General features: G+C 34.0%; 1 protein-coding gene across 2 annotated transcripts in view; it reads right to left on the reverse strand.

Annotated features, from left to right (window-relative positions):
* Positions 1 to 12,836, reverse strand: part of LOC106873672 (baculoviral IAP repeat-containing protein 6) — a 134,715-nt gene that overhangs the window by 74,200 nt on the left and 47,679 nt on the right. For both annotated transcript variants that reach the window (XM_014921126.2, XM_014921127.2), the window contains exons 3-8: positions 10,678 to 10,812; positions 8,371 to 8,621; positions 5,640 to 5,768; positions 2,125 to 2,198; positions 1,809 to 1,858; positions 681 to 776 (exon numbers count right to left, since the gene is read on the reverse strand). In XM_014921126.2, coding sequence (XP_014776612.1) covers positions 681 to 776; positions 1,809 to 1,858; positions 2,125 to 2,198; positions 5,640 to 5,768; positions 8,371 to 8,621; positions 10,678 to 10,812 — 735 coding nt within the window. The remainder of the gene's footprint in view (positions 1 to 680; positions 777 to 1,808; positions 1,859 to 2,124; positions 2,199 to 5,639; positions 5,769 to 8,370; positions 8,622 to 10,677; positions 10,813 to 12,836) is intronic.

A 12,836-nucleotide genomic window follows, 5' to 3' on the forward strand; every position in this document is an offset into this window, starting at 1 on the left:
AGCAAGGGTGATGGGAGGAAGAGAAGCAAGTGGAATGGGAATGTCCAAGTGGAGGTGGTAAGATCCCAGTCAACTCCAAGGAGACATTATAACAGAGATAGAAAAGGCTGAGAGCAGAGACAATTTTCTGCTATGTTCCAGATATCATCACAATGGAAAACCGAGTCATTTTACTAAATCACGTAAAACTCTTAATTATTTTCCTAAAATTAATGAAAATACATGGACTGTGTATTTCAGTAGAAATAGAGTCATTATGGAATAAAACAATATGGAAGTTCTCTATACATTCATGTGTTAGAAGTGCACAATGTTACAAAATTTAATGCATTCATACAATCAATTTTAGGCATTACTCTGCTTATCAACGAGATCTAAGGATGATTGCATAAAACCTTTAGAACTGAATGATGTAATAATGTCTACCTTGCATATGACAAATAGGTTTTAAGCATGCACATACACACTTCACAACAACAAATTCGTTATACATTCTTTTGCTGGTTTCGGCCATTAGAGTGTGGCAATTACTGGAACACAGGCACTAGACTCGAAAGAGTATTGAATGCAATGCAATCCAATACCATGATATATCAAGTTGTTTCATTCAAAACCATAAGGATTCTGCATGCCAGTACCTCATATATAAATTGAAAGAAGACATAAAATTATATAATTACCTTTAGTAGGCGTGCTGTACTCCATATAACAACATTACCATTCAAAGTGGATGTGGCAAAGAAATGTTTGCTGCTGGATGTACTAATACACTCAATCTGAAAGAAAACAAAAAGAGAATGTCATATTCCTTATACTTGTATAGTGAAGATCTTAGATAATAAATTAAAATATTTCAAATTTTATACATTTTTCAAAATGAGGTGATCCAAATAATTATTTGTTAATGTTTTTGTATTAAACAAGGTGTTTAATGAAGCAGTGTGTACATGAAATGACTGTAATAAGTTGTACATAACAATATAATATATGGAATACAAACAGTATGATGCATGAAAAAGGATTATTATGATAAACGGGCAGTAAAAATAGAAGATTTGTAGAAGTGGGAAAGAGAGGTAGCAAATATGATCTGTAAGATATGCAGCATTAACTTACATATGTAGGAATACCTTTCATATAAGAGAGTGATTTAGTGTGGGCATTGAAATGGATAACCACCTTAAGCACCTTTTCGAGCTCCATGTGCCTAACACATGTGGGCATGCCTACAAAGTCAGAAAACAGCACAGCTACCATGACTTTTGTAAACATTTTTTCACACTCAGGGTTGCTGAAGCATGAAACAAACTACCTGCATCAGTTGTTAGCTGCCAGGACATTGCATCCTTTAAAATCTCCATGCTTCCTGAAATTCACCAACATTATGCCTGATATCCCTCCCCTCCATATGCAAGCACACATGTATATCATGACTCATACACTGTTCACTTTCCTGACTTTTGTACTAATTCTATGTACTATACATGCACCTTTGATGAGTATACCTGAGCACTATACACAATAATTTCATTATTATTATAAAATCACAAGTACAACAAAGCTCTTTCTCTGCATTCCATTATATTTCTCTAATAGTCAACATAAGCACAAGGCATTTGAGGATTTGGGGGTATAATTGATTTAACCAAGTCCAATATTCATAAGTATTTATTGTATTGGTGATGCCAATGATATTTGAACCTAGGAATGTATTGGGACATAAACATAGTAAAGTATTTTGTCTGATGTCTACCCAGTCTTCTAATCTAATGAAACAAAGAGAATTAATGACAAATTTGATATCTTACTTTGTCTGTTGGTTCACCATGTAATAGAGCTGGCTGTGTTGCATAAGTTACTGCAATCAAATAAAACAAAACATTGAGCGTACAGTTGGGTTCAGTCATATAATTAAAGAAAGAAAAAAATTGCTAAAAAGAATAAAACTTAATACTCTAAAAGACTAAGATATTAACTAAAAACAAGTTATTTGGTTTAAAATTCAAATGTATGCAGAAAATAATTGAAAAATTAAAAGAAAAGCAAAACAAAGTAAAGTAAAAAGAAAGCTTTTGGAAGAGAAAAAATGGTTTTCTGTTTGATTCAATACAAATGCATACAAACCTAAAAGTGGGACGTTTTGTGTATACTCTCCTTTCACAAAAGGACAAGATGTTGAATGTCTTTCGTGTTCAGACCTGGAAATAAATAGATATATATATATATATATACATACATACATACACACACATTATATATACATATGGGCAAGATGGTGAGATGATGTGAAAGTGGTTTCTATGGCACTGACGTAGATCTGACCACCTCCATTAAGAGAGACAAAACCCAGATTTAAAATGTTGGTTGATGATGATACACACACACAATCACACATCACACACACACACACACACACAGAAGAGAGAAGGAGAGAGGTAGACAGAAAAGTTAATCAAAAACATAAATGACAAAATAACACACAAAGTGAACATTATAACAATTTATCAAAGAACAACTTGAACCCCAATCTCTAAGTTACTAGCTAAAATTTATAAAATATATCTCTAATCTGTTTATTGAAATTAAAAATACAAACAAATGGTGTAAACTTGTTTGTTAAATTACAAGATTTGTGGTGTGGCTAAGTTGCTGGAATACAGAACACAAGATCATTTACAGGTTATGCTGCAGTCCTTGTATTAAAAAACCTTTCTCCACCTTCAATGCACACACACGTTTCACTACTCTGCTCACTCTATGTTATCTAATACAACTCTTTATTCCATAGTTCAGTGGTTATTATCTGAACAGAGCTGATGTATGCCTAGACAACTCTAGCAGCTCTTGCTATATACATCAAGTATATCATGGTACTTGCAGACACAGATATACAACTATTCAGCAACTATATCAATCATTTTGTAATTTATATATTTCTATCAGTTTTCATGTTATACTAAAGCTCATAGGGAAAGTAAAAGACATTACATTCTCTTCCAGGTTTCTTTGAATAAGATCCACACTTGATGGTGAAAGACTGCATAATCAGTTTTAACATGGGAACTAATACTCACCAGGAACTAAACTCATACCAGAATCAGACCCCATAATACAAAAAGCCAAGATGATCAATAGGATCTCACATACACTCAAAACTAGAATCTGGCAGTCAACTGGCCATCTTTAAAAGGCAAGATCAACAGACAAAAAAGACCTTAAGCTCTAGTACTATAGTGGCTTCTTGTAGAATTTCACAAACTTACACTGGTCTGGTTTCTCCTTACCACAGTTAGCCACAGCTACACCTACTTTTGGTTCCCCTTTACAAATCATTGAGCAAAATATGAAGATCAGGCCTTCTCCTCTAGGTGTGAAAATGCAATTTACTGTAAAATTAATTCTTGATTTTTTTTTTTTTTTTTTTGCTACAGTTGCTAACAATTACCACTTTTTGGTAGCATTCAGTACACTATCATATACTTGATTTAACTAAAATCATGCCATTAGCCCACTTTTTGTAATTATGCAACTTGCAGACAAAAATCTTTGTATTGCTTTTTTACATTTGTTAAAATCTTTGTGCACTGATCAGAGCAGGGTTAAGAAAACTATGATTGCTCGATAAGATTTAAAAAGACCAAAACACGTAAATAGCTATTAATTTGCCAACTAACAAAGATAAGGTTTTTTTTTTCTGTAAGCATATAAATTCAATTTTCTGTGAAACTGATTCTTAATTCCTTGAAATTATCTTTCCATTTTTCTTGAGAGTTGCTAGCAATTACTATCAGGGTTTTGTTTCTTTTCCCCAACTAAGGGGCATATTTCAATCCACTGTGAATTTTAGCATATATCATTGAATACATCGTTGCCTAACTAAAAGAACTAGCAAAGACTCAACACTGCACAGCCACAACAATAAATAAAAAGCCATCAACTCCTTGGCCAGTAATCCAACACTCTTCATTACCAGCTAATATTCTACTTTTAGTTATAAACCCTTTGGTATTCAAATTACTCTGTCAAATGTAATATTTGTTTATTCATATTGTTTTAAATCAATCATGCATTATCTTGTAGTTTAGAGATTGCGATGATGTGATTGTTACATTTTTTTTGTACATTCTGTTAATTACATATAAATATCTACTGTCTTTTTACAATTGAGTCTCCAGAAATTCTACCTTGTATTATACAGTTCTTCATTCACTTCAAGATTTTTTGGCTGGGTAGGGTACCGATAGTATAAGCTATTCCCAATAATTGATCATGAATCATCATCATCATCATCGTCGTTTAACGTCCGCTTTCCATGCTAGCAATTTGTTTTCAAGAGATTTACACTACTACTACATTCGAAAAAATCCATTACACTGCACTCACTGTTCCTCTTCTCCCATACATCGATAGATTATTTACATTTTGGAATGACATTGTAGGGTTGTGGTTAGGTCAGATCCGGCCAGTTTAAAAAAAAAAAAAAAAAAAAGGTTAAATATTTTGGCCCAATATGGTCAGTTTAAATGCTAAAGGGTTAAACTGTAACTCATATTGCTCAAAATTACAAAACAGAGATATAAATAGATCTTGCATTGGATTTGACAATGAATATGCCAGTTGTTTGATCAGTGAAACAACCTCATAGTATTATAATACTATATAAATGGCTGAGTATTCCACTATATGGCAAGTCTGGCTCTTTGAATTACAGGTAAAGTCAATCTTGTATCTCTACATTTTCTGTCAATACAATTTCATAAGGCTTGGCTTGTTTCAAGGCTTGAGTTCTACCATAGCAGAAGACACTTGTCCACGATACTGTACAGTGGGACTGAACCCATAACTTTATGATTATAAACTGAACTTAAGAAGTTCAGTTTGTTGATTATAGTGCATGCATGGTTGAATACTTAAGTATTCAACCATGCATGCACTATAATCAGTGTAATCAGATAAGCAGATAGCCTTGTCCTATAATAATATTACGGTCTACTACAATACAAAACTACATTCTTTTTACCTTAATCAAACTGACTTAGAAATCTGTGGTTTAACTACAGTTGGGTAGACTGTATTTTGGGATACAAAAAGACATGGAAGAAAAGAGTCTGTGGTGTAATACAAGTCTCTTGATGAGGTTAACTTAGAAGAAAATATTCACAAAGGATAGGTTTAATAGTATGAAACAATGCTAGCTTATATTATTTGTTTGATACTAGCCAATAGAAAGACATGAGGTTAAAATTTGAAATCAGAACATAGATGTTGAAAATAAATACTGCAAATAACTTATCTATTTGTCATAAACTGTACAAGTAATTGGTTGTGGTTTCTGACACCCACCTCTTACTAACAAGATACTAATCTTCTGACCATTAATTTTTACAACTACGAATAGCAGAGAAGAGGTTTGAAATTAATTTGCTGAACTGAATCCAAAAGTATAGTTCTGTGTGGCATAACAGTTCTTACAAAAAAAAAAAAAAATCATGCAATGTAACCAGATATTTGCTATAAGAATAACTATCAATCCAAGTAAAATGCAAAGCCAAGATGATGATGATGAAATAGATCCCTAATCATCATTTTAGGAAGTTGGTGAGAGTCATCATAATTAATAATGAGTAGTCAATTATTACCAAGGTTCATCTGTGGGCTCCCAGCAGACAAGACACACGTTGCAGGTGAAACACATTGCACGATCATCCCCAATAGAATTGGGTTGGTGATAGAATCCAGCTTGTGCCATAGGATCTGGTAGGGCCCATCTGAAAAATAGAAGGCAATTTTCTAATTAAGACAAAAGATTTTATTTAAATAATTGCCCTGAGAAGAGAAAAACACATACAAAAAGAAAAAACACTTGAAATAAATTGCAAAAATAAAATGAAGAATCAAATTAGATGCCACTAGTTCACATATTATCCAGATATTCTTTTATTCTTTTACTTGTTTCAGTCATTTGACAGCAGCCATGCTGGAGCTCTGCCTTTTAGTCGAATAAATCAACCCCAAGATTTATTCTTTGTAAGCCTAGTACTTATTCTATCGGACTCTTTTGCTGAACCGCTAAGTTAGGGAGACATAAACACACCAACCTTGGTTGTCAAGTGATGGTGGGTGGGGCAAACACAAACACACAAATATATACATATATTTATATGCGACAGGCTTTTTTTCAGTTTCCGTCTACCAAATCCACTCACAAAGCTTTGGTCAGCCCAAGGCTCTAATAGAAGACACTTGCCCAAGGTACCACACAGTGGGACTGAACCCGGAAGCATGTGGTTGGTAAACAAGCTACTTGCTACACAGCCACTCCATATCAGAAATTTTCACAAAAACTTTAAAATAATCACAATCCCCACTGAAAATAAATACAGATGTCTAAGATGCGATTACTCAACAAGTCTATGCAATAGTACATATTTACTGTGTTTTCATCCATTAATCTATACTTATATTTCTCTTTTTTTTTTAATGGAAAGATGCCCTTCCAACTCAACTGCTAACCTCTTAACTCTTAACTTCCTTTTATTAGTAAGGTAAGATTTGAACTTATGACTGATCATCAATCTAGTATCTTAACCTTAGAGACTGGTCACCCATATTCACATGCTACAAAAAAAAAATCCACCACAAAACTGGAAAAAAAAAAAACCCAGCTTTATTACAAAGCATAAAACATGGGTCGGTTTAAATCATTGAAGTCAGCCTTCTTGTATTTAGGAAAATAGACACAAGAATGATTTTTCATGAGATTGATGAAACCCTTAACAGTTATAAAATCTAGCTGCTTACAGTAATGGATTGTACCACTAAATGGTATCCGTTTACAGCCAGGTGTACTGAGTATTGGCCTTCAGTACATCACAACACTAGTATATGGTCTAGAAACAGCACAGAAATGAGCAAACTGAGACTTGATCTGATGCCAACAAATAGCAACATATTTTTGTGGGTGGGAGTGGTTACTATTTTTACATACTTTCCCATGCTTTGATGGATGCGATGGCTTCTAGTTGGAGTAATTAGTTTTAGAGGATGACATGGCTGTGCGGCTAAGAGGTTTGTTTCACAACCACATGATTTTGGGTTCAGTCTCACTGCGCAACACCTAGAGTAAATGTCTTTTACTATAGCCCTGAGCCAATCCATAGAACATACAATTTAAAAGAAATAAATTGCAGAAAGTCCATTGTATATTTTTGTGTGTGTGTATGTGTGGAGGGAAGGTGAGGAAGGGGTAGACTCAGAAAGATGTGGGATAAATTGGTGAGAAAGGATCTTCAGATGTTGGGCCTCACAGTGGGGATGACAAGGTACCAAAACTTCTGGCGGTTTGCTGTGCTTTGAGAAGACATGTTAAGCTAAGTAAAATCGTGGTTATCTTTGCATACAGGTATGTCCCCTTCATCCTTCTTCAGCTGAGCAATCCTAACCTTGCAGGCTCATGGGTGCTGGTGCCATGTGAAAAGCACCCATGCCAGTGCCACAGAGGAGCATCCATCCTTGTGCCAAATAAAAGCACCCGGTACACTATGTTAGGAAGGTCATCTAGCTGTAGAAGCCATACCAAAACAGACATGGAGCTTGGGCAGCTCTTCAGTTGGCCAGCTCCTGTCAAATGTCCAGCCCATGCCAGCATGGAAAACGGACATTAAATGGTGATGATGATAGGCATATAAAATAAACATACAATGGGCTTACTGCAATGTCCACTGATTAAATGTCTTATGTGTGGGTGTGCGCGCGTGTGTGTGTGTTGTGAATATATATTCTGCACTTGTCAACACTGTGGAGGCACAATGGCCCAGTGGTTAGGGCAGCAAACTCGCAGTCAGAGGATCGCAGTTTCGATTCCCAGACTGGGCGTTGTGTGTGTTTATTGAGCGAAAACACCTAAAGCTCCACGAGGCTCCGGCAAGGGGTGGTCGCGACCCGTTATACTCTTTCGCCCCAACTTTCTCCCTGTTTCTTGAGTAACGCTGTGATGAACTGGCGTCCCGTCCAGCTGGTGGGGGGAACACATACGCCATAGAAACCGGGAAACTAGGCCCATGAGCCTGGCTAAGCTTTAAAAGGGCGAAAAAGAAAAGACTTGTCGACACTAGGGTGTTGATGTTGGCATTCCTTGGTGATATTATATGGTCATTCTCAATGAAAAACCGGTACGGGTTGGCAACAGGAAGAGCATTCAGCTGTAAAATTCTTCCCCAAATAATCTCCATCCAAATCCATGCTAGTATAGAAATATGTACATCAAATCAACCATTCAACCGTGGAATGTGCTTTATTCAAAGTTTAGAGACAAAAGGGAAAAAAATACCAGTTTAGAAACCATTATTGAAGTGTAACTCTTTAACTTACTTGTAATTCATGTGAGGCCACTTGCCAAATGTTTCCCGCCGTGCAGCTTCACTGTACATAAGAGATCGTTCCACTGGGCCAGAGCCGATTTCTGGTAGACTACTGGGCAGCAAGTAGCTTAACCTGTTACTGATGGCAGCAGCAATAGATAGACCTGGACGGTGTTGGTTAAGCCTCTTCATTTCTGCTACCACATTACTGCATACGGTCTTCAGAGCACAATGAGGGAGCTGGATGCACACAGTGGCCCACTGTTGAAGAACAAACCGTATGTTGTTGAAATGTGTAAATACTGATGCACAACGTATTGACATAAATAAATAATTGTTCAGTTTAGCTCAATAAGACTGGCAAAAGATTTCTCGCAGCTGCTGATTATGCTACCAGAAATGATAAAAATTACACACATGTGCAGTTAGAGGATATATTTTCACAAGCATAAAAACTTAATATTTACTGAAAATTAAGACTCACTACAAGCACAGAGTCATGTTTAAATAATTTTGTTGATGGTAACTTTAGAGTTTTGTCAAACTATGCATGTCTAAGATATCAAAATGTATACAAAAAATAATTCCAATTTTAATGTAAACCATTTACCCCTTTATTAGATACAACTGGGAAAAGAGAATATGTAAAAGCTATATGTATCCTCCTTCATTAATTTTTAAAATACATGTCCTGGTTTTTCTACCAAGAGTGCCACTGAGAAATATAACAATTTTAAATGCAATACTTAGAATAAATGAGAACGAGGAAAAAAGTTAAGAGTGCAGAAAAATTATAAAGAATACAAAAATAACCTTTATTAAAACCAGCACTTAGGAAGTGATTTAATATTCCTGAAACTATCAGAAACAAACCGTCTATGTGTTCAAGACAATGTTATTCTGGTCAATGATGTAACAATATTTAAACCCCTAAATACAACAAACATTAATTAACCCACAGAGTTAGGCTTATACTAAGTTGCTAAGTTATGCAGTAAAAGAATGAAGTTGGAAAACTTGAGGTGAGGGTAGGAGGGAAACAGTTGTAAGACATTTCAAACAACTTCAATTATATTGAGGTGTTTTTCTGATGTAGTCTAGTTCATACTCCGAGTCAAACCTAATTGTGTCAAAACCTGTGATCAAAGGTATTTGAGCTATAACAATCTCATTTTCTTCCCAAATATATCAGACTACAACTACCCAATGTTTATCCTTTTTTTTTTTTTATTTATTCTTTATTAAATGGTACAGAATTGTTTGAGGGAGAATTGGTTGCTATTTCTACCAAGTCAAACAATATACTGAAGAAAGAAAAGTGAAAGTGAAAACGGCAGAGAAAATAGTGAACTGAAGTCTGGACAAAATAGCTGAGAAAACTTAAAATATACTAAAATAAAGTAACTAAGAAAAATATATTACTCTACTCTAAAGACTGTGAATAAATAATTTAAAAAATTACAAATAATGTAAATACTAACATGGGTCCAACCCATGCCAGCATGGAAAACAGACATTAAAGGATGATGATGAAATACTGAATCAGATAGTGTTTAATCAAATTGTCATCAACTGTATCCCAGGTATCAGTCTTCAGAATTACAATACCTTCCCATAATTGATTAGATTCATTCACAAAACTTGCAGAAAAATTGCCTTCTGGGTAGTTTCCTGCTAGTTACTATACAATGATTACTCATTTGATTCCCAATTTATGTGATTTCTCTGATGTTATTACTAATTTACCTTTGTATCCTTTATCTAAAAGTACTCACTCAGTAAATTTAGGGCATAACTACATAAGTGCACCCCATCAGCTGTTTCCTCAAAAGTTTCTGAAAAATGGATATTTGCAGATGAAATTTTCTGCAGATACATTCCAGATTGTGCAGATTACATTGGAATTTGTTGTGAAAAACATTTTCAGAGGTGGGGAAAGGAGTTTTGGATAAGTCACATGCTTCAAATTTTGTTTCCTCATAACTTTCAGATTGTGTAGATTATGATTATATTGGAATTTAGTGAAGGGGAAAAAATTTGGAGGATTGATATTTCATACATCTTGAGAGTTTCCTCATATATTTTGATAATTATACTTGCTTTACCTCAGTAAAAGTTACATAACCCAAGCTAATAAGTAAGCAGCTTTATTGTAGTATAGATGAACATCTGAAACTAGTAAAAGAAACCATAACTTGGTATACCACATATTAAAATACATAATATACAGGTAGACTAAAAGAGAATCTGTTGTTCTGGAAATGGAGGGGAAAAAATTCAGCAAAAAAAAAAAAAAGATAAGGAAAAGATGGTGCACCTTAGCAGTTTTGTGGTTAGCCTTAGCAAGTTCCTGCATGGAGTCAACTGCTCGATCAAGTTCTTTGAGGAAATCATCCACATAGTCAATGCCAGGCAATTCAGCAGCAGCAAGAGATTTCAAAAGCTGATTAGCCTGTAAAATAAATACATACAGTAATTTCAAAAAGCTTGTCTCTGCATCTTTAGAATCACAAGAAAATGTATTTGTTACACTAGTACAAGGTTTACAGGAAGTGAATCAGATTCTATCATGTTTATGCATATCACAAAAGCATAAACAATATAAGTGGAAAAGAAAACAAGATAGCCCTACATCCACCACATCAGTCTACAATACAAACTTCTTGTTTTGGAGTGATCTAAGTTAAAAACCCTTCATCAAAATTTCATGTGTGCCAAACACCAACTTAACAACAGTTATTTTAATAAATTCTTCATTATCTTCAAAATTAATTAAAACAAATGCAGTGTATTTTAAAAGAAATATGGTATTGAAAAGCTTGACAATAAATTCATAAATATTCTAAATACCATAATTTTAGTATTTTACAAACACTTTTCTAGAATGTTTGAAACGATTTTGAATATTATTAGAGCAAGTATTTTTCAGTTGGATACCTCACCAATCATTCATCTTTGAAAAGTACTTACTTTTCCATTGGCCAAAATGAAATGTAATGTACTATATCTTGAAGAACAGAAATGCAACATTTTAACTCATTATCAGGTATTCTGTACAGTCCAATACCTTATCTCCACACATATAATATTTATACATACAACTGAACATCGTATTGCATAACATTTCTTTGGTAATAAGTACACGTATCATCTGACATATAGGCTCAAAACAACTGATGATTGAATCTGTTTTCATGGTAATAATAAGCAGGTGAGAGAAATTTACTCTTGGATAATAGGATGCTAATCAATCCTAAAAATGTGGTACATTAATAAATATCCAACTTTGCATTATAACAAATCTCTTTATGAATCCTTGTCTCTCAAACAACTAAGAAAATAAGGTTACTGTGACAATATTCTGCCTGCTCCACTGAAGGATGGAAATGAAAAGGGCCAGTGATCCAACAGTTATAAGAGAACTGAAGAAAATTGTTTAGTACAGGCTTTAACCTTTTATTCATATATTTCAGCTGAAAAAGGCTTCACTGATTCACTTGAGAAAATATTGAAAAATTTTTTTAAATAACTGTCACTATTAATCTAGTATATTGACATAAATTAACATGAAATTTTGGTAGAATGTTTTAATCTAGACCACTTTAAAACAGGTTTGTAGGAATAGTTTCAAGCAAGCTAGTATCAAAAAGTGCAAATTGAAACATGTAGAATTAAGTACCCCCATGAAGATAAGTGGAATGCCTGAAATGAATAAAAACTAAGGACTAATAAGCAAATTATGCAATACATTATGCACTAAATCATTTTCTTCTTAATGAGCAGTAACATATTAAATAAAATTATGTTTTCATCCATTTCACTCATTTTAATACCAAATACTTTACAACTAACAAGGCCAGCATTAGTTAAAAATTAACAAAAATAGATGTTCATAGATTAATAATTATTAGTCTGGAAAGACATTATTTCACTTGTTGAGGAAGAATATGTTTAGACTTCTACAGTACAGCTTGATAAACAGTCTGCAATCAAATTTTGATCCTCTTAGGTATTGTACATTACAAAATAAAGATGACATGAACATTACCACTGCTGTTTAGATTAGATAACTCTGATCACAAAATATCAGGAAACTATGTCCATTGAACTGCAGTATAGAATTAAGAAATCATTTAGATTTACTTGTTATATTTATTATTTACTAGCAGAAATACCCGGCGTTGCCCGGGTTAAAGAGAATAATGAAATCTAAAAACGCCGTCTAGACTACGCATCATCTTTATATATAGATGTATATACACACACGCACCCAAACACACATATATATATGTATATCAATATAAATATATGAAAGTCAATGAAGTTTCGTAAAAGAAGGTGATCATGTACATACTTTCTTGCTGTTGTGATTATAACACCTCATTGTAAACTATGTTCCTTGTTTTCCCTTGTGGAGCATATACAAATAGGTTTTTTGTTGCTGCCCACTCTTGAGCAGCCAACATACAGTTGTCC

The sequence above is a fragment of the Octopus bimaculoides genome, chromosome 6 (assembly GCF_001194135.2).
Source record: "Octopus bimaculoides isolate UCB-OBI-ISO-001 chromosome 6, ASM119413v2, whole genome shotgun sequence".
Taxonomy (NCBI): Eukaryota; Metazoa; Mollusca; class Cephalopoda; order Octopoda; family Octopodidae; genus Octopus; species Octopus bimaculoides.